This window comes from Neolamprologus multifasciatus, chromosome 9 (genome assembly GCF_963576455.1).
Source record: "Neolamprologus multifasciatus chromosome 9, fNeoMul1.2, whole genome shotgun sequence".
In the NCBI taxonomy this organism is placed as follows: Eukaryota; Metazoa; Chordata; class Actinopteri; order Cichliformes; family Cichlidae; genus Neolamprologus; species Neolamprologus multifasciatus.
This window is the reverse complement of record NC_140447.1, coordinates 16,027,629-16,046,213: the sequence shown is the minus strand read 5'-3', so window position 1 is coordinate 16,046,213 and position 18,585 is coordinate 16,027,629. Positions and strand designations below refer to the sequence as shown.

The window sequence follows — 18,585 nt, the reverse complement described above, 5'->3', positions numbered from 1 at the left end:
CAGCTTACATCAGCAGACATCAGTGTGAATAGTAAATACTGTGGCAGCACATCAGAAGGTAATATCAGATATTCATAAGCCAGATTAGATTTCCCCCCACAGGATTTGTCCAGCTCTTACTCTCAACCCGCCGTCCCCTTGTAATGAGGTGCATAGCTAGTCATTTCACAAAGCTAGACAGCTGTCAGCAGCGAGTGTGTTCTCTGGACCCTCTTTATGCAAAATATATTCAATATCATGTCTGGAAACTGCTGTTTTGGAATTCAGCTCCTCACTCCCTCCTCCATCTCACTGACTACCTCACTCAGCCCACACAGTCTGCCTTGTTCTGGCTGACTCCTAAGTTGGACTCTGTTTTCGCTTTGTTGTTCCCCCCCCTGTCTATTTGTCCCTTATTTTCCCTTTTCTGTCCTTTCCTCTGTCGTTGTCCTCCTCCCTCCCTGCCTACTCTCCCCCTTTGTATCTCTCCTGCACCCACCACACCTAACAATAGCCCCTCAGTGTGAGGGCTGGCGAGAGGCTTGGGCACAATGGTTCATCTCTAAGGACTGCACTCATTACAGGGGGCAGGATAGAGGGTGGATGCGAGGAAAAAAAAAATTCTTCTCCGCTGCTTTCATTTCTTCCCTGAAGCAACAAATGACTGTGGTAAATTCTCTCTGCCTTACTGAATTTCTGCATCGTAATCACATTTTATGTTACTTAACATACTATTCCAGTCTATTTTAATTTTCCTATTTTTTAGCCACTTTGGTTAAAAATAAAACTGCCCATCAAGCTCTCGCTGAGCACTAGATGGTAGCAGTGATGCTTAAAATAAATAAAATGTGACAACAAACAGGCGCAGTCATACAAATTATCCAGAAAATGTTTCCATTTAGAAAATTCAGAAATTAGAAAATACTTAGAAAAGAAAAGAGTAAATATTGAGCGGCCCGCTAAAATTTCCAGCAGCTATAGATCTGTCAAGCTAACTTGAGCTAGTACTGCAGTGACTCATGCTGGTTCCAAACAGCTGTGTTTAGACCTGTTGACAATAAGCACAAGCTTCTCTTTACAGCTGAGCTATTTGGCAGCGTGTGCGTTCAAGACCTCTTGTTTGGCCTCCTGTTGTGTCTATACAAATAAAAAGTACAATATAATTAACTTTTTCACTGATATTCTAAAATAATTATTGGTCTGAGTCAGTGGTGTGCGATGACTTTTACAGAAAGGAAAGCGGAGCAAATGATCCCCCGACCACCAAATGATCAGTTGAGCAGTTCGGCTGTTTCTCACCCACCAACGACACAAATTGGACCAGATGAAAACATAATAAACATTTCATGATTAATGTGGCCTGTCTTTTCTGTGCTGACAGTATCTCTCCAGTATCTTGCTGCATTCTGCCTGGATGTCATAAACACTGTGAACTCCTTTCTGGCTGTTAGGCTTATTAGTTTTATTTTTGCTGTATAGGGAGGGCGCATATCTTAAAAAAGACCTTCTATAATACCCATCAAAATATATACTGTTAACTAAGAATGACCAATGATGGAGGGGTTATTTAGATTTTCTTTCCTTTGAAAACCCAGCACTACAACTAAGTATACATCATGTAAAGTTCTCCATCTCCATAATGTCCTACCCACTGCTTCTTTCCTGGTGCCTTTGTCTTAATCCAGTTTTTGGTGATCTTTGCTGCAGAAAGGAGAATTTTAGCCAAGTAACGGTGCTTTACATGTACAGCACCTTTCAAGTATCCAAGATACAAAACAAGGCAAGTTCTGGGCGAATTTAGACTCAGAAAATGTGAATTTTTCTACATTTCCAGATATGTGTGTATTATCTGGTTGATTCCATCCACTCAGCCTCCAACACTGTTGTTGTGTATTGGTTTGTTTATTTTTAATCTTAGGTGCAATAAAATACGAATTATACAGTCACATTTTAGACACAAAGCATTCATTGATTAACTCCCTATCAGAGAATTGCTCGCTGGTTTTTGCAATTTTGTGGGAAATCAGATACACATTTTTTCCCCTCCAGGGGCAAGGGTACCTAGACCCGGGGCTTAGAGTACGCTTGGGGAGTGTGATTGTGTGTACGGTGTCTCTTTATGTCTGTCTCCACGTTGGGTGAGTGTTGAGTAATTGCATATGAGAGCATGAGGGTGGGAATGGATGTTTGTATCTGTGTGTGCCTGTATGTCTGTGTCTATATGTCAGGTTGGGTATCAGACGCCACCTCTCTAGGGACATCTCAGGCCCTCTAAGGTATGGAGGCTTATCTCCCCCCACCACTTCCCCTGCCGGTGGCAGATGCCCTCAGACATCAGTGCGTTGGTGGGTCTTTGTGTCCGGGGATGGGCATCCAGGTACACTCCGGCTCACTCCTTGGTGGCTGCTTAACGGGGCCTGGAGCCTGGGGCTCACTCGGGCCACTTCGAGGGTGGGGTGCCCTCGACCTCTCGGCCTGGGGCTCGGTCAGGTTTTTGTTTTTTGCCCTTTATCCCCGTCCCTCTTCTCTGCTGTTTTTTTCCCCCTCTTTCTTTCTCCCTTTTCTTTTCCTCATTCAAGTCTGTCCCATATCTAGCAAGTGAAAATAAAAATAATAAAATAAACAATAAAAGGTAAATCAAATAGACCATTACGGCAAGGCTGGGATGGTCCATTTGGTAAAGTAAATCCGTTGGGCATCTTTCTTCGCCTTTAGACAATAATTCTGTTGGCAAAAGAGCCAAACGGGACAGGCAAAAAGAAAAAAAAAAGATACACATTTTAAAGGAAACTGCTTGTTTATTTCTTTTTTAATTTATTACTGGTGTGTGTGTGTGCGGTTTTGATTGTTAGTCCATAGCGCTTTATGAGAGTTGTGAGTGTTGCTTATCTTTTTACATGAAATAACGTAAGAGTTTGAGATTCCAGAGGGGCTGGCAGCAATGCACTCAGTGAAAGGGACTACGTGTTTATTGAGGTAACTTTATGCTTGCATAGCCTGGAGCTGAAATGGGACAACATGGGAATGCTAATTAAATATTCCGCGCCTATTGCAAATTTCCATTGCCGAATTGTAATATCTACTCTTATCTGTATTAAATCGATAGGTTTCTGAAAGAAATAAAAGAAATATTGTGCAGAATTGAGTTCAACTTATTGGTACAGCCCTCCTCCAGGGTCCCTGTTTCTCAAGTGGCACTTTGGGGAAAATTAAATGCGCACCCCTACTCTGCACTCTAGTTTATGCATTAGGAGTCTACCTCAGGTGGTTTTCATTCTCTCCCTCTCTTTCTTTCATTCTTTCTCCCTGTCCTATCCTCCAGTCATGTCTGTCCCATTTGTAGCAACCAAAAATAAAATAAATTCATAATTATAATAAAGGTCAATCAAATGGACCAATATGGCAAGGCCATGATGATCCACTTGGTAAAATAAATCCGCTTGGCATCTTTCTTGGCCTTAAGACAACAATTCTGATGGCTAAAGATCCAAACGGGACACAAAAAAGAAAAAAAAAAAAAAAAAAAGGAGTCTACCTCAGGTGGTTGCATTTCTTTCTTGCTTTCACTTCTTTGTTTTTTTACTTCAGAAGTGGCGTTTGCAACTCTGATCTGCTATTCTCACATGTGTCACATTGCCTTGAAATACCAAATGCCTTCAGTCCCATATGGTGTATTTTCCGTTTTGGGCTAAATCACCAGCTTTTTGTGTCTCTAAATTTAATCCTGACCCTCTGTCATGATTTCGGCTGCGTGGCAGGCAGGAATTAGACCCAAACGCAAACTCACGGGGGATAAACTCAAAAGCACAGCTTTATTGCATGAAAAGCAGATCACAAGTAATACAAAACTAAACTGGGAAAAACTAAACATAACGCTCACCGGGAAACACAGAGAGAATCACACAGCATGAGGGAGAACACGGACCTAAATACACAGAAGGTTAACGAGGGAAGTGGGAGCACACGGGGAACACAGCTGACACAGATAATCGTAACGAGACAGCGCAGGAGTGAACACAACATGACGCATACTGACGAGAGACTGTCAAAGTAAAACAGGAAGTACACAGAGGTTCAGACAGGAGGAGAGAGAGACGTAACAGGCTGGGGAAAACATTGAATGAAACACAAGGAGGGGAGACGAGGGCTCACAGATACACAGAGGGGCACACAGGGGGTAAAAGTCACAAGGGGAAATCAAATAAGGAACAGCTTAACAGAGCAACCCTGGAACAGTGGCCTAAATAAAGAACAAAATACAAAAATACATGAAAACTAAGAATGCTTGGCCAACATGGCCCAGGATCATGACAATCTCTTTCTGTCTTATCTTCTTTGCTTCCCCTCTATGTCTTTATTCTAGTTCCCTCTAGGTGACAAAGGCACAGAAAAGACTTGTGTGAAGCAGCTTCCTCTGATAAAGCCAAGAATTATTATTACTTAATGACAGCACATTCCAGACATATTTCAGTTTAAGACAGATTCATCTTGGAGGCACAGGGGCTGAACAATAGCATTCTAATGAGCTTTTAATGTTTCTTAATGACACTGGCGCTTGCTTAGCTCGGCTGTGATTCTGTTCTCCATTCTGGACCATTTGAGCCTGGATTAGGTGGAGTTAGCAGTCTGTGATGTCAGCATATCGCCACTTAACTTGCTCGTGGACATCACCTACTTCAGTAGCTGTAAAGTTGATGTCTTAAATATGAAATGAGAATATGTATTATTCTGAAAATACATTTTGCACCACTCCGAATGACGTTAAATCACATGATTGACCCGTGATGACAAAAAGAAACACTTTGCTCCCACTAATGTGATTTCAAGTTGTAATTTAGCCTCATACCATGACTGATTTTTTTTTTTACACTGAAAGCTTGTGAGTAAGGTTTCAGGCCATTAACGTTTTTTCTTTACCCCCCATGCGATTAGCTAAAGCGCTCTCAGCGCTTTCAGCACCCACATTGAATTCAGCTGGGACTGGCAGTGGTGCTGTGTGTGCAGGCTGTGCTGTTTGTGCTGATGTGTGTGGTTTGTGTAGTGGATGGATGCACAGCCCCAGAATAGCCAGCTTTGGCCTGGAATGGAAGTGACACACAAGAGACAGAGAGAAGCCAGCGTCCATTAATGTCCCATATCTTATCCTCCACACGCTGAGCACTTTCCTTTCTTTAAGCCCCTCCTCCCTGTTACTGAACTGTGTACACATTTAGGTGTTTCTATGCCTCCCAAAGGTCACTGAAGCAGAAAACAAAAGCTCTTGTCATAAAACGCAGCATAAACTTCTACCGCCTTCTAAAGAAGAAATAAAAGTTCTACTAAATGCTAAGGGGTGTTCAGCTTTCGTTCCCCCTCTTGTCCTGGCATAAAACAGTCCTGATACCAAGGTGAAATCTAATATTCTCTGTCAGTTAGCGATATTTACTATATTCCCACAGAGAGAAGTACTGTACCTCTGGCTACTTTCCAGGTTATTACTGCAGGAAAGTTGTACTGCTGTGGGCAACAACAAAAAAAAAAAGGAAGTTAAATAGTCTCACTTTTGGAAACTTTTTGTGACTCGCCGTTAAGCGTATTATTTCACCAGCCAATTTTTCTTTTAAGTATTCGTGTCTCTGCCAGTCATGCAGAGCTCGTGGCAGTGGTGGCTAATTCTGCCTGTCACAAGTGCGAGAGTCTTAGTGGCCTACTGCCCTCCCAAGGCCAGCAGGCATTTCATGAATAGAGAATTTTTATCAATGAGGAAGCCCCCTTCCCCAGGGGTTACGAGGAAATTAAAAGGTAGAAAGTGGAGCACGTTGGTGTCTTCACCCTTGGAGGAGAAAAAGTCGGCTTTATCTTCTTATTCTTCCTCCTGCTGCCTTAAAATGTCAGAGGCGTCCCTCTGTTTCTCCTTCACATGTAAATCACGTTGACACCCTACTCTAGGGACTCGCCTGTTATGTCTTAAGATCCCTCCTTTTCCCTCACACATAAATCAAATTGACATTCGGCTTGCACGCTCTTGCGTCTCATTTTTTGGGGGTCTCTGTTTGCTATCCACCTTAATTGGATTCCATGTCTGTATTTAACAGGGCTTATAAACGCGCTTGTGTGTGGCGTAAGAGCGTGCGAGAACGTGTGTGTGCCTCTGAGAGTACAGTGAAAATGTGATGTCAAATTAATTTTCACCTCTGTTTGAATCCTTCCCTCCTCACCCAAGTCGATCGCTGTATGCTGTATGCTGTATGCTTTTCTATTTGATTTTCTAAATGTGTTTTCCTGTCTTCTGTGGCATTTGTATTGCCGAGCTAGTCAACAAACATCAAACTGACTTCAAAAAGGTGGGAATCATGCCCATGGCTTAGAGCTGGGCATTGTTTTGTTTGGGCTCAGTGAGTGCTTTTCAAAGTGCTTCATGATGATGACATGGCACCCAGTGTTTGCTACTACTTGATGGTTTATTGGTAGCCTTACACAGCTTTTCTTTTTCTCTGCAGGAGGCTGAGTGGCACTGCGATGAATTCACCAAGGGAGCCTGCTTCAGCCGTGGAAAGTCTGAGGTGAGTTGAGGCGATGGCTGAACTGTAATTGTGCTTTATCGGACACTTGTCACTAAATTGAAGTTTCAGTGTATTTTTCAGTGAACTTGTCTCGCTTGCTACTTACGGTTGTTTTCTTGCACACGTTTGTGCACCAGAACTGATATTAATGTGAAAATTCATGGAATTCCCCACAATGTTTTGTTAGAGTAACAAAAAGATAGTCGATTACGAACGAAAATGCAATCCTTCAGCATTTGCTGAAAGACTTTCTAAATTACAACCCCGCAGCTTTCATGTTTCCTCAACCCTTTTCTTGCCGGTTTGGTGATCTACAAAAATAACACCTGAATGAATGCTGTTCACTGGAGGAAATGAAGTGCCCAGATGTTCCCACCAGCACATCAGTGCTGTATAATAGCTTTGACTTGAAAGCTAAAAAAAAAAAAAAGGAAAGAAATCTTCTAAAGACACTAATCATGGATCTACCAGCCTTTTTGTCTTTACAGAAACAGTTGATCGGTTTCAAAGAACACAAAGGAAAAAATTATGATGAAACATAATGAGGCTTGAAAGCAACGCGAGGCTTTTAATGTGGCTTTAACATATGGACACATGGGGAATCCCTGCTTTGTATATGGGATATACCTCAAAGACAATTCAAATCAACTTAATGTGAAGTAAAGACCTTCCCACCACACCTTAGCCCCTATTTATGGATCTTGTTCAAAGGGAGTTCCTATTGTTTCATTCTGTGCAGTGTATGTTTTTGTACGTGGTTAGCTGGCATATTCCCCTACAAAACAGATGGTTTAGCGGCTAAACTTGACTTGTAGGTGAACTGCCCAGCCCTGATCTGTGTGTGTGTTTGCGCGCACTACTGTGTATTTATCCTCCTGTGAAAGGTGGTTAGGGACCCATAATAGGCATGCACTGGCTGGCCAGCATAAGATAGCTGTTGTGAATTACAGACCAAAGCTACCTCAGTCCTTGAGAGTCACTGCTGTTTGGCAAGGCTGAATTGTTTTGCTCACTGTTCCCTTCTGAGGATCAGCTCCTGTGATGTACACTAAGAATAGCATTAAAAGACTTTATTCTCCGGCAGCTGACAGGGCTTTCGATGGTTTATTACCTAGCTCAATGCGGAGCAATATACCATCGCTTAAGCTATTACACAGACACCGTCCCTGTGCTTTGAGTGAATTTACAAGTGATTGTTTGGGGGGTTTTTTCTTAATGCACGCATCCGCTCTTCTTTTGTGTATTTGATTTATTCCAGCTGGGAAAAGAAAGGAGACTTAAATTGACTTGACAGGACTTGATTGCTGCTTCTGTTTTGTTTTATAATGTGAGAGCCAAGCGCAGCAGTCTCTGTATTACAGTATGGACGCAGAACATTTGTCAGGAAGTTTTCATAAACAAGTCAAAACTGTGAGGCTGGGCAAATATTAAATATGCTGGTATTTACTCTAGAAACACACTGCAGCGAAGGATTGAATTATACAGGCCCCTTCACAACCCACGCCTGTTCCTCCACCCACACGCGCGCATGCGGGTATACAGTGCGTAACAAGCTGCACAAACAGCACAGATATATAGGCACGCATGACATTAGGCATGACTGCTCGTACACGCGAATAAACACATACACACATACTTTGGCCGTGCTTAGCACCAGGAAACCAGTTGTTTTACGAGTCAGCCTTCATCTTGATAGGGGGAAATAAAAGTCCTTACCCTCCTTCCTTCCATCCTCGCTGTGATGCCCTCCACTCCTAAATCAGACCCTCGAGAGGGGGAGTTAGGGTTGCCCTGGGCACTTCAAGTGGCTCAGACAATAGCAGATTTATAAGGTTTTAAATTTCTATGAGGGGCCTCACCAACCCAGCCATGGCCCCTTTCAGATGGAGGAGACCCTATGAGTTTATTACCTTGTCCTAGGACAAAAACAAATGCCGCTCTCTGACATGAATACTGACTCCTGCTGTAACATTTACTACAAAATGACTCCTGCTGATGGAAATTGCCAGAAAGGCTTTGTGGAAGCCGGACCGTTATATTCAGAGTTCATGACTTTCAGCGACAATCATTCTTTCAATCAATCACTCACTCCGTCGGTCCCACTTTATTTGTGCGCTTTTAACCAAGTGCTGAGTGGTTTTGCTAGAAACCCGGGCCAAAACCTCAGAGGAGGACTGAGCCAAGAAAGGAGCTGTGAACATGTACTTCACCATAATTTAGGGGAAAATAGTTTGAATTGATTAATGTAGAGAGCTGGCTAAAAGAGTGATGATTAAATAGAGTGTATGAGAGTCTACACTTTATATTTCACTTTTTGACCAATCAACAGAGATAAAGCTATTTTCTAAACCAATCCTGAGTGGCACTCTCCCACAGCCGTTACATTTATCTGTTCTTCACTTTATTCAGATCCCTCTCCAAATCCAGCCCCTGTTGAATTAAGATGTGACTTGGCTAAGCCATGTGGGCATTAGCCTTGATTTGACTCTGTCTAGCTTGCCCACGTTTCAGAGTAGGCCTCCTGTGGTTGCAGGTGTTTTTCTCATTTATTGGCATAAAGTGTAATTTTGTCTCTGCCTGATGCTGTTGCTTGTCAGTGGATAGATAATGGCACTTCTGCTAACTGCTAACTCCGATATGTGTGTTTGCTGGTGTGTTTCCACAGGAGGAGTGCCAGAACTACATCAGGGTGCTACTGGTAAATGGGAACAGGCTGTTTACATGTGGAACCAATGCCTTCACCCCCATCTGCACCAACCGAACGGTATGAACAATGCCAGAATTTGTCTTGGCTTCTACAACGCTGCATTATTTTGACCTTAACTTTCACACAGTCTTATCATTTATATCACTTATATCATTTATATCTACTATATCCCTGATAGTGTTAATTCAAGGGAAGTTGTTATATTATTAATATATTACGTTAATCCTTCAAGAGTGATAGTCTGCTAGTATTTTTGCTCGTTACCTATTTTTTCAGTGTTATATTACACTGGTAGTGAGTATTACGACATAACACATACATGCACCTGCAAAAGAAAAGATTAATTCATGTGCAATAAAATGTAGTCTTTGCAGTGTTGCTACGTCTTCATGCAATAACATCAGAGGCCTGTTGTTCAATAAGCTAGCAGTCCATCCATCCATCCATTCATCCATCCATCCATCCATCCATTCATCCACCCATTCATCCATCCATCCATCCATCCATTCATCCATCCATCCATTCATGCATCCATCCATCCATTCATGCATCCATCCATCCATCCATCCATCCATCCATTCATCCACCCATTCATCCATCCATCCATCCACTCATCCATCATCCATCCATCCATCCATCCATCCATCCATCATCCATCCATCCATCCATCCATCCATCCATCCATCCATCCATCCATTCATCCATCATCCATCCATCCATCCATTCATTCATGCATCCATCCATCCATTCATCCATCCATCCATCCATCCATCCATCCATCCATTTTCTGCTGGGTTCAAGGGGAGCAGCAGTCTAACCAGAGATGACTAGTCTTCCTTCTCCCCAGTCATCTCCTCCAGCTCTTACAAAGCAATAGCAATGTGTTGCCAAGTTAGCTGAGAGATGTAATCTGAAGGATTTTCATTTTGCATTTTGAATGTCACTTTTCTCCTTTCCTTAAGTTTAAGACTGAGTCTAGCCAGCCTTTGGAGGAAGCCACCGCTTGTGTTCACGATCTTGTTCTTTCAGTTACTCCCCACAGCTCATGGGTTCATAGGTAAAAGTGACAATGTAGATCCAACGTAGTTCCTGCCTGTGGATTGGATGGTGGTTAAAAGAAGGAGGTCTTAGTGGTCCAATAAGATGCCTTGGTTAGATCTTGGCTTTGGTAAGCAAGCCAAAGACTCTTCTAGATGAATGTCTTGGGTTTTTATTACTCCTCCAGCCTGCTTATGGAAATCTTTGTCTATCCTTTTTATATACCCCGTCTTTAGGTACTAGGCTAGCCTGCATTTTGAAAAATCATACTAAAAAGGGATATTGGGTTTGTTAAAATGTGATACCAAGGGGTCTTGACGAAGCATCATTGTCAGTACAATTATATTTGTGAGTATGTATGTCTCACTTTCCTGTTGAGTTTCGAGTTGCCAGTTTAGTTGTTCTCTCGAGCATCCCTGAAAGTCGTTATTTTTTAATAAGCCTGCAAATATTCCAAATATTAAGACTGATTGATCGGTGGATGTCGTCAGAAAGAAAGGTCAAGGTTGATAAACACATTTAATCAAGGTATGATTGAGATCTTAATATCACAGGATTCTCTGTACAAGCTCCTCTGGCTTTTCTTGCCTCCTGTTTTGCACTCTGGGATGTAGACTAATTACAAAATAAATCTTATTAAGCTCTCTTATTTTGGATGTCGTGTTACCTCAGACTTGTTAAGCATCGTAATCAAAACATTGCCTTAAGCTCATTACTCCTGAAAATCATGGTGCTGGCCTGCAAGTAAACAGACTCCCTGTCTCATCTGTTCTGCTTTGTCCTTCTTCATGAGTCACGGCAATTACTTTGCACCTTTCTAGCACATCACATTGTCTTTTCGTCTTCTATATTTCTTTCTAGCGTGACGCAAGGTTTTCGCTCCTCTCTCTCTCCTCCTAACTCAAATTCCCTGCAGCTCTTAATCCCGTGTTTTAAAGAATGTTTAGCTGGACTTTTCATTTTGAGTTGCTATTGTGTTTCAGCAGGCTCTTGACACAGTAGAGCAACCCAATATTTTTCTCGTGAAGTAACCACCGGTTTGCGAGTGGCTGCAGCCCTTTCACTTTTATTATAAAAGCAGCACTAATAACCATGTTTCTTGGTAACTGACGTGTCAGCTGAGAACCTCTTTTTTGTTGGTGGTGGTGACAAATGCTCACTGATGTTATGTTCTTACCTTAGAACAGCAATAAGGCCATAGCATAGATATCTAGCTCTCGTTCTGTTGTGCGTTTAGAGGAGGAGGTGGCAGGAGCTTACTATTATGATGACATTTGTTTTTGTCCGAAAGCACTGAATCCAAAGGTCACTGGCTCGTAATGACTGTTTACCGCTGTGAAAATACATATAGTTGAAATGCCATGGCATTATTATAGCAGTATTTCATCAGGCGCTGTCATATTTACCCACTGAACGTCCGTTAATGTGAAACACGAGTTGGGAACAGCAACGGCGACGGAATCACGCTCGGACAGATTTACTATCAGCTGTGGTGATAAACAGACAATGAGGAGAATATTAATGGTTTAATAAGCGCTGGGAGACGGATGATTAAATGCTGTTAACCATTTGAGTTTTTTGACTGACTTTCTCTCTTGATTTATGTCTCTATTTTACGTTGTTATAGTGGTCCTAGTTGGGAATAGATTCGATTATACACTATAACTCATGCTGCAGCACAGGATGAGAAGGAGCTTCGCCTTCTGTTCATGCTTACTTGACAGATAGGCACTGGATGTGTCATATACAGTGATATTCCCCGTGTCTCTTCGAGGATTACCGTTGACAACTCTGTCCACTAGCGCATCTTGGATCAGACATAGGGCTTGCGGCTAGACTTCTTGCTATAGTGGGTAGTTTAAAATTCTCTCAACGGCTTCTCAGTAGCACCATACACAGCATCCCGCTGGCACTCGCAGTGATCTGTCTTCCACTGTGAGCTGTCTCTTTCTGCATCGTCTCTATCAGGAGCATTCAGAGTCACTTCAGCGCCCTGTTCTCGCAGCTGCCGGGTCCGCCATAGAGACAACTGTCACTTCACTTCCTCAAAATGCGACGGATGCACTGCGTTCTATTTATCACTGCTGCTCTTGGTTTTCTAAATGGCCCGATTGACCTCAGAATGACTATTCCAACCCACAGAACGAGTCCAGTCAATAGCAGGCTTTCATCTCGGCCTGGCAGAGATTAGACAGGGCCGCTCTGTCTGTTGTGGTTTGGGCGGAACAGGGGTGGCAGGAATGAAAAGAAATCTTGATCCAAATTGACCAGCTCCGGGAAATTGGCCGCAGAAGTCGGCTGGCTCGTTATGGAATAAGGGAAGGAATGCACAGATTGATGAAAACGTGTGAAAAGCAAGGGGAGCATTTGAAGCGTTTGAGACTTTGCACTGTCACTTGGAGTGGATAGAGTCATAAATGTGGAACGAGGCTGATTGATAGAAAAGTAATTGCAAATAGAATAATTTTAATTATCCTTTGTGCATTTCTAAACCCGAGATTAGTGCAGTCATTTTGCGTCATGCATTTTTTGTCCCCCATCAGAACTCAGATGAACTCGGATGGGAGCACGAACCATGAACTAATCCCCGTATACTATGTTTACTTTTGCACCATAAAATATAATTACATCTTGGATTTAAAAATTGCATTACTACTTTTTTGGTATTCAAGGCTGCGTCTCTAAGCTATGGCCTATGCTTCTCCTTTTTTTGAAGGAGCAACCAGAGCAGTGTGTCAGTGCTAAGCCGAGGTCATGCTGTAAAGTATTTTTAAAAAGCGGGGAGTTGGATTTGGCTTCATATTCAAAGGCAATATGCAACAGAAGACTGCATCTCACATCAAGCCTCTTTTTGAGCTCAGAAGGGCTTCTTAAAGTTGTGGTATAATAGCGCTACAGCCAGAAAGACAGCTGCTTGTCCTGTAGAGACATCAGAAACCAAACCAACTAAACAATGCAGCCAAGAGTAACTTGATTTAAGAAGCCTGTTTAGGAATTTTATCAGTTTTATAACAGGTGGTTTCTTAATGTTGGACTTGAAACAGCTGCTGTGTTGCTGTGTTTTACGTTGCTAATGATTCTAAATGTGTTCTTGCTGCTCCTGAAGGTTTTGCTCGAATAGATCTATGTGTGTGTTTCTCAGTAGACGTAAACCAAACAAAACATAATGAGAGGAAGTATTTTTTTCCATTTTTTTCAGTCTGTAGCATTTGCATATTGGCAGGAACAAACAAAACATTACCAGACTCCTCCAGTTTGAATTTTAATGCTGCCCTTTGATACTATGTCCTATATTTTTATGCAGATTTTCAAAAATAATCATTTGTGTGAAGAAAACAACTCTTATTCCCACGAGTGTTTCTTTTCATTGCTTTGGCTTAACTCATGGGATACTCATGCTAACAATCAAAATAAGCTTCTTTTAGTAGTACGTATGGAGCGTCTGCTTCCAACCACTCACTGTTTGTTTCCTCTTTAGACTCCTCGCCTTCATTGTCTTCTCTCTCTGTGTTGCAGTTGACTAATCTGACAGAGATCCACGATCAGATTAGCGGAATGGCTCGGTGTCCCTACAATCCCCTCCACAACTCCACCGCCCTCATCACCTCCAGCGGGGAGCTGTACGCCGCCACTGCCATGGACTTCTCTGGGCGAGACCCCGCCATTTACCGCAGCCTGGGCGGCTTGCCACCGCTGCGCACTGCCCAGTACAACTCCAAGTGGCTCAATGGTGGGGAGCTGCCAAAGTTCAAATGAATACTACATTTTATGCAAATCTATGTAAAAAGTTGTTACATAAAGATAAATGGCCATTTCGAATAGAGAGAAACACCATAGGAGGATTTGCTTTCTTTTCTGCTTTATCCCCGCGCAGCTATCGAACATTAGCACTGCAGCTGCCGGGGATTCAGTTTGTGACTTCGACGATGCTTGAGCTTGGCAGATGCTTATGTAGCATGGGAGTTGGAATCTGTCTCTGTTGAAAGATTATCTTCCACCTTAAATCTGCTGCACAATGCTGTTTTGGCGAACACTAAGAAAAGAAGATCCTCCTCTCATAATTGTTCTGCTGCGTTTCAAAACAATTAATTCTTAAGTTACTAAGCAACTAGAAAATCTTTATATTTACCATCTAAGAGGGGCATAAAATTGTGAATTCATCCAACAAAAAAAAAAAAAAATCAATGTCTTTTCCCCCTGAACGTTCAGGCTGACTTCAAGCAGAGACCTCCTCAGTGCAGATTGGGCGACTTCAGAGCGCTTAAGGTGTCCAGCCTACAGAGGAGCAGGTCAATCACTATCTTGTCAGCAAGTGACTTTTATCTGATTCACATTTAAGTTAAATTGAAAAAATAAATTAAAAACTACCACATACATTGCTTGGCAGCAACCTTCTGAGAGACGGTTTAATAACTAATTTTATGGCGAATTGATTTTTTTTCCACACTGCCCTCCAAAGGTGCAGAGGAGAAAAGAGTTGAAACGAGGAGGTGCTGTGGAGGGGGTAACTTTCATTTAAACCTGAATTAAATCACTGTCAGTGAGAATAAAGTGTGCGGTTTAAATCCAATAATGTCATACATAAAGATGAACGCTGTAGTCGTGACAGTGTCGCGGAGGTCGTGTGTTTCAGATAGGGTGAAGCTATTACGCTACACCTGTTTTGGTCATTTCTCATCCTAACCTTTAGGTTTGGGGAGTGAAAAATGAGTTTTCTTATTACAACACAACGCCATTAATAACATAGCCTGTAGTTATTAATCCTGATCACCTGCTGTTGTGTGGGCTGAGTGCTCGCACACACTGCGAGTCAATCAGTCATAGCACATACCTCGTTCACTCTCCCACTCCGTCTTACTCCCACAACCTTAAATAGTTTTCTTTCTGTATTTTTTCTCCTTTTCTCTGCACTTTATCTTTCTTTTGGCATCCTTCAATTTTTCTTTCTATGTCTTCTTTCTCTTTCTGACATGCCACCTCCCGTTCATTCCCCTCCTCTCTTTGCCTCGACAGAGCCGAATTTTGTCTCATCCTACGATATTGGCAACTTCACATACTTCTTCTTCCGGGAAAATGCAGTGGAGCACGACTGTGGTCGGACGGTGTTTTCCCGCGCCGGGCGGGTGTGTAAGAACGACATCGGTGGCCGCTTCCTCCTGGAGGACACGTGGACAACCTTCATGAAGGCCAGGTTGAACTGCTCCAGACCAGGAGAAATCCCCTTCAACTACAACGAGCTGCAGGGAACTTTCTACTTGCCTGAGCTGGAGCTGCTCTATGGCATTTTTACTACTAATGTGTGAGTGACATGAAACGTAATATTTATTGTTTCATCCACAGAAAATTAGCAAAGCCCAGATAATTTAGCTACTGTTGCTACACCTCAAGCTTTCTGATCTCACGTGGCAAGTATCATGTGGCTAATGCTAGCTACCTGACTAGGCATCCTCATCCTGCTAAGAACCTGGGTTTCCCATTGTTACTGCCTAATCCATACCAGAAACACGCCAAAAGGCCTCTTCCTGTCCTTTCCTTTCACAATAAAAGTCTGTTACGTCTATATTGAGATTGCAGTACCTTAAAATGGTGACATGGTAGTACCTATACCTCTGTGGCTTCCCTCAGGGCAACTTGGCTGCCTTGCAGAGTCCAAAGACATGCATAAAGTTTGGTGATTCTGAACTGTCCATAGGTATGTGCATAAGTGATTGCCGGTCTCAGTATTCGACCTGTGACAGACTCACGACCTGCCCATGGTGTACCCTCACCCTATGCCCGCTGGGATAGGCTCCAACTCTCTGCTGCTCTAATAAGGATAAGGCGGAAGAGAATGGATGTATGGATGAAGGGATAGTCTTAGTTTAGTGAATACAGTAAAATTCAACATATTTTTTTAAACCTTTAAGTTTGGCTTTAATTGATAACATTTTGCATATAAGAAACAAAAATGCTGGCACGCACGCAGTGGAGGATCACTGCCATCGAAGTCAGATGAAAGAAGAGTTCTTTGTAGAAACAAGTAAAATGTAACATGTGCGTTACTTTACACACTGATACCGATGCCAAGTAACAATAGTTCAGTGATTTTCATCGGACAGCAGCAAGAAAATGATTTTTAAAAATCTGTAGCTGTGATTAAAAAAAAGTGCATATATTGTTGTACAAGTTTTTTAAAAAGTTCAGGTTTCTGTGTGTGGATCGGGTACTGACTTACTAAACTTTTTGCTGTGTGTTGCCAACAAAACACATTTTAAGTATACACTCAAAAAAGCAAGGGAAAGTCTGGAACGACTTGATTTGAGAACCACTTCTAGTGCCAGACTGAATTTTCCAGCAAAAAAGAAAAATCAGAAACCTAGAAAAGTTATCTTAAAAATGTTTCTTCAAATTTGTTTGTTTGTTTGTTTCAAATCATTCACGAATTGTTCATTTTAATTTATTTTCCTTGGTCTTTGACATCATGACTACTCAGAATAATTCAGTTGTTTATTCAGCATTCATTTGGTTATTCTTTTAAAAATTATATTTTTTTGTTTTCATGTTTTTCACATTAATATAAGTTCACTTTAAATGGTGAATTCTGTATGAACATGCTATTAAATTGGGTTATACATATAGCTGGTTCACAGCAAAAGTCACAAGTCAAGGTATTTTAAATTTTAAGGTAAAGATCTTACAATATAATAGAGGACAAAACAGGACATATCTTTGTTATATTTTATGCAGTGAGTGTATATAATTGAGTGCTGTGTAACCATATTATTGTCTAGAAATGTTCATCCTCATAGCCCAAGTTATCTACAAAGAGGGCTGCAAATTGCAGCAGCTATCTCCCATTTATTCCCCACAAAAGAAGCTTATCATCTTGCGCCACACTGTATTAGGTATATGGGAGTATAATGAAAAGTATTATTTTTTTGTTGTCGTAAACATCAAAACCTTTTCCCTCTTTTTGTCTCGCCATCTTTCTTTCTTCCTCCTACCTCGCTCATACACACAAACACACCTGTGCGCCCACACGTGCACACAGAGGCCATTATTAAAAGCTGAGTAATCAATTCTGTATGGTCAGTACCTTCACATTGCTGAAAAGAAGTCTTTTGAAGGGTATTGGAAACATTTCCCCCTGCAGGCACAGAGTTTAATGAACAGCTGCACTGGATTATAATTCACACCGCCCAACTCTCACTGTTTGAGTTGAGAGTTAATACTCTCATTCTTTACTTTCTCGTCCGAGGGAGGAGACCGGTACTTGTTGAAACTGACAGCTTAAAAAGTCAAAGCTGTATTTCAAGCATGAGATCTGTACAGTTAATCAGACAAGGCGAACAGCTTAATTGTGTCCCATTGCTGGATTTATATTCCAATAATGACCATCACTTACCCCGGCGTCTGCGTCTGTCAGTGTTTGATTTGTGTTGTTTGTGAGCAGTGCAGACATAAAGAGGTCAGCTGTACAAATACCAAGAAATGCTGAACAGATTTCTGCTTGCAGTATAGTGCCCCTTTTTTGATTTTGGTTATTCTAACACTTACTTCTGTTTCTCTCTGTCTCGACATTCATCCTTTCCATTCTCTCATCACCCTCTGTTGGATTCTTCCTGCCTTTTTTTTTATCTTCCTGACATTCAGAAACAGCATTGCTGCCTCTGCAGTGTGTGCCTTCAATCTCAGTGCCATATCTCAGGCTTTCAACGGGCCCTTCAAGTATCAGGAGAACTCAAGGTCGGCCTGGCTGCCCTACCCAAACCCCAACCCAGACTTTCAGGTAATGAAACTATAGTCTGTTTATTTCACAAACAAACCACAAATGCTTAAAAAGTATGTTTAATTTAGTCCCAATAATGCTCTCAGCTCTGTTGGACTAAGCCAAAAGTGTTACAGTTATTGACTGTGCAATGGATGCTCACCCTCTGGACTCTGGAAATAGACCTCACTCACTATTCAGAGAACCCAGGTTAAGCCTGGTAACCAAACTCACTAGCATGCTAACGCTATTTTGCTAATGAGAATGCTAATTACTTCAGAAGTCATCCCAATCCAGAGCTTTCAAACTCCACCTAAATGTTACAGATAGAGTCGATCAGATTTATGCTCTGAGGTTTGATGCCTGCACAAAAATGAATGCTTGTCAAGGCCAAAATTAAAGACCAGTGATGCATTCCTCCATGCTGCTAGCATAGTTAAAAAAAATGTGATAGGGCAGCTTTTTAAAGGATGTATGTGAGGTAAAGTTCAGATCTAGCTGCCCTTCTGTGATCGTGACTGATCTCTTTTTTTTAAGCTAGGGTTCATTTAGACTCAACACACAATCAAATC

At 41.9% G+C, this 18,585-nt stretch overlaps 1 protein-coding gene across 3 annotated transcripts in view; it reads left to right on the top strand.

Annotated features, from left to right (window-relative positions):
* The window catches only part of sema5a (sema domain, seven thrombospondin repeats (type 1 and type 1-like), transmembrane domain (TM) and short cytoplasmic domain, (semaphorin) 5A), a 156,596-nt gene that overhangs the window by 62,033 nt on the left and 75,978 nt on the right, over positions 1-18,585 (top strand). For all 3 annotated transcript variants that reach the window (XR_014875996.1, XM_085172123.1, XM_085172121.1), the window contains exons 5-9: positions 6,459-6,521; positions 9,187-9,285; positions 13,783-13,996; positions 15,280-15,565; positions 17,899-18,034. Coding sequence is in view for 2 of the 3 variants with exons in the window: in XM_085172123.1 (XP_085028249.1) it covers positions 6,459-6,521; positions 9,187-9,285; positions 13,783-13,996; positions 15,280-15,565; positions 17,899-18,034 (798 nt within the window). In the remaining variant the exon portion in view is untranslated. The remainder of the gene's footprint in view (positions 1-6,458; positions 6,522-9,186; positions 9,286-13,782; positions 13,997-15,279; positions 15,566-17,898; positions 18,035-18,585) is intronic.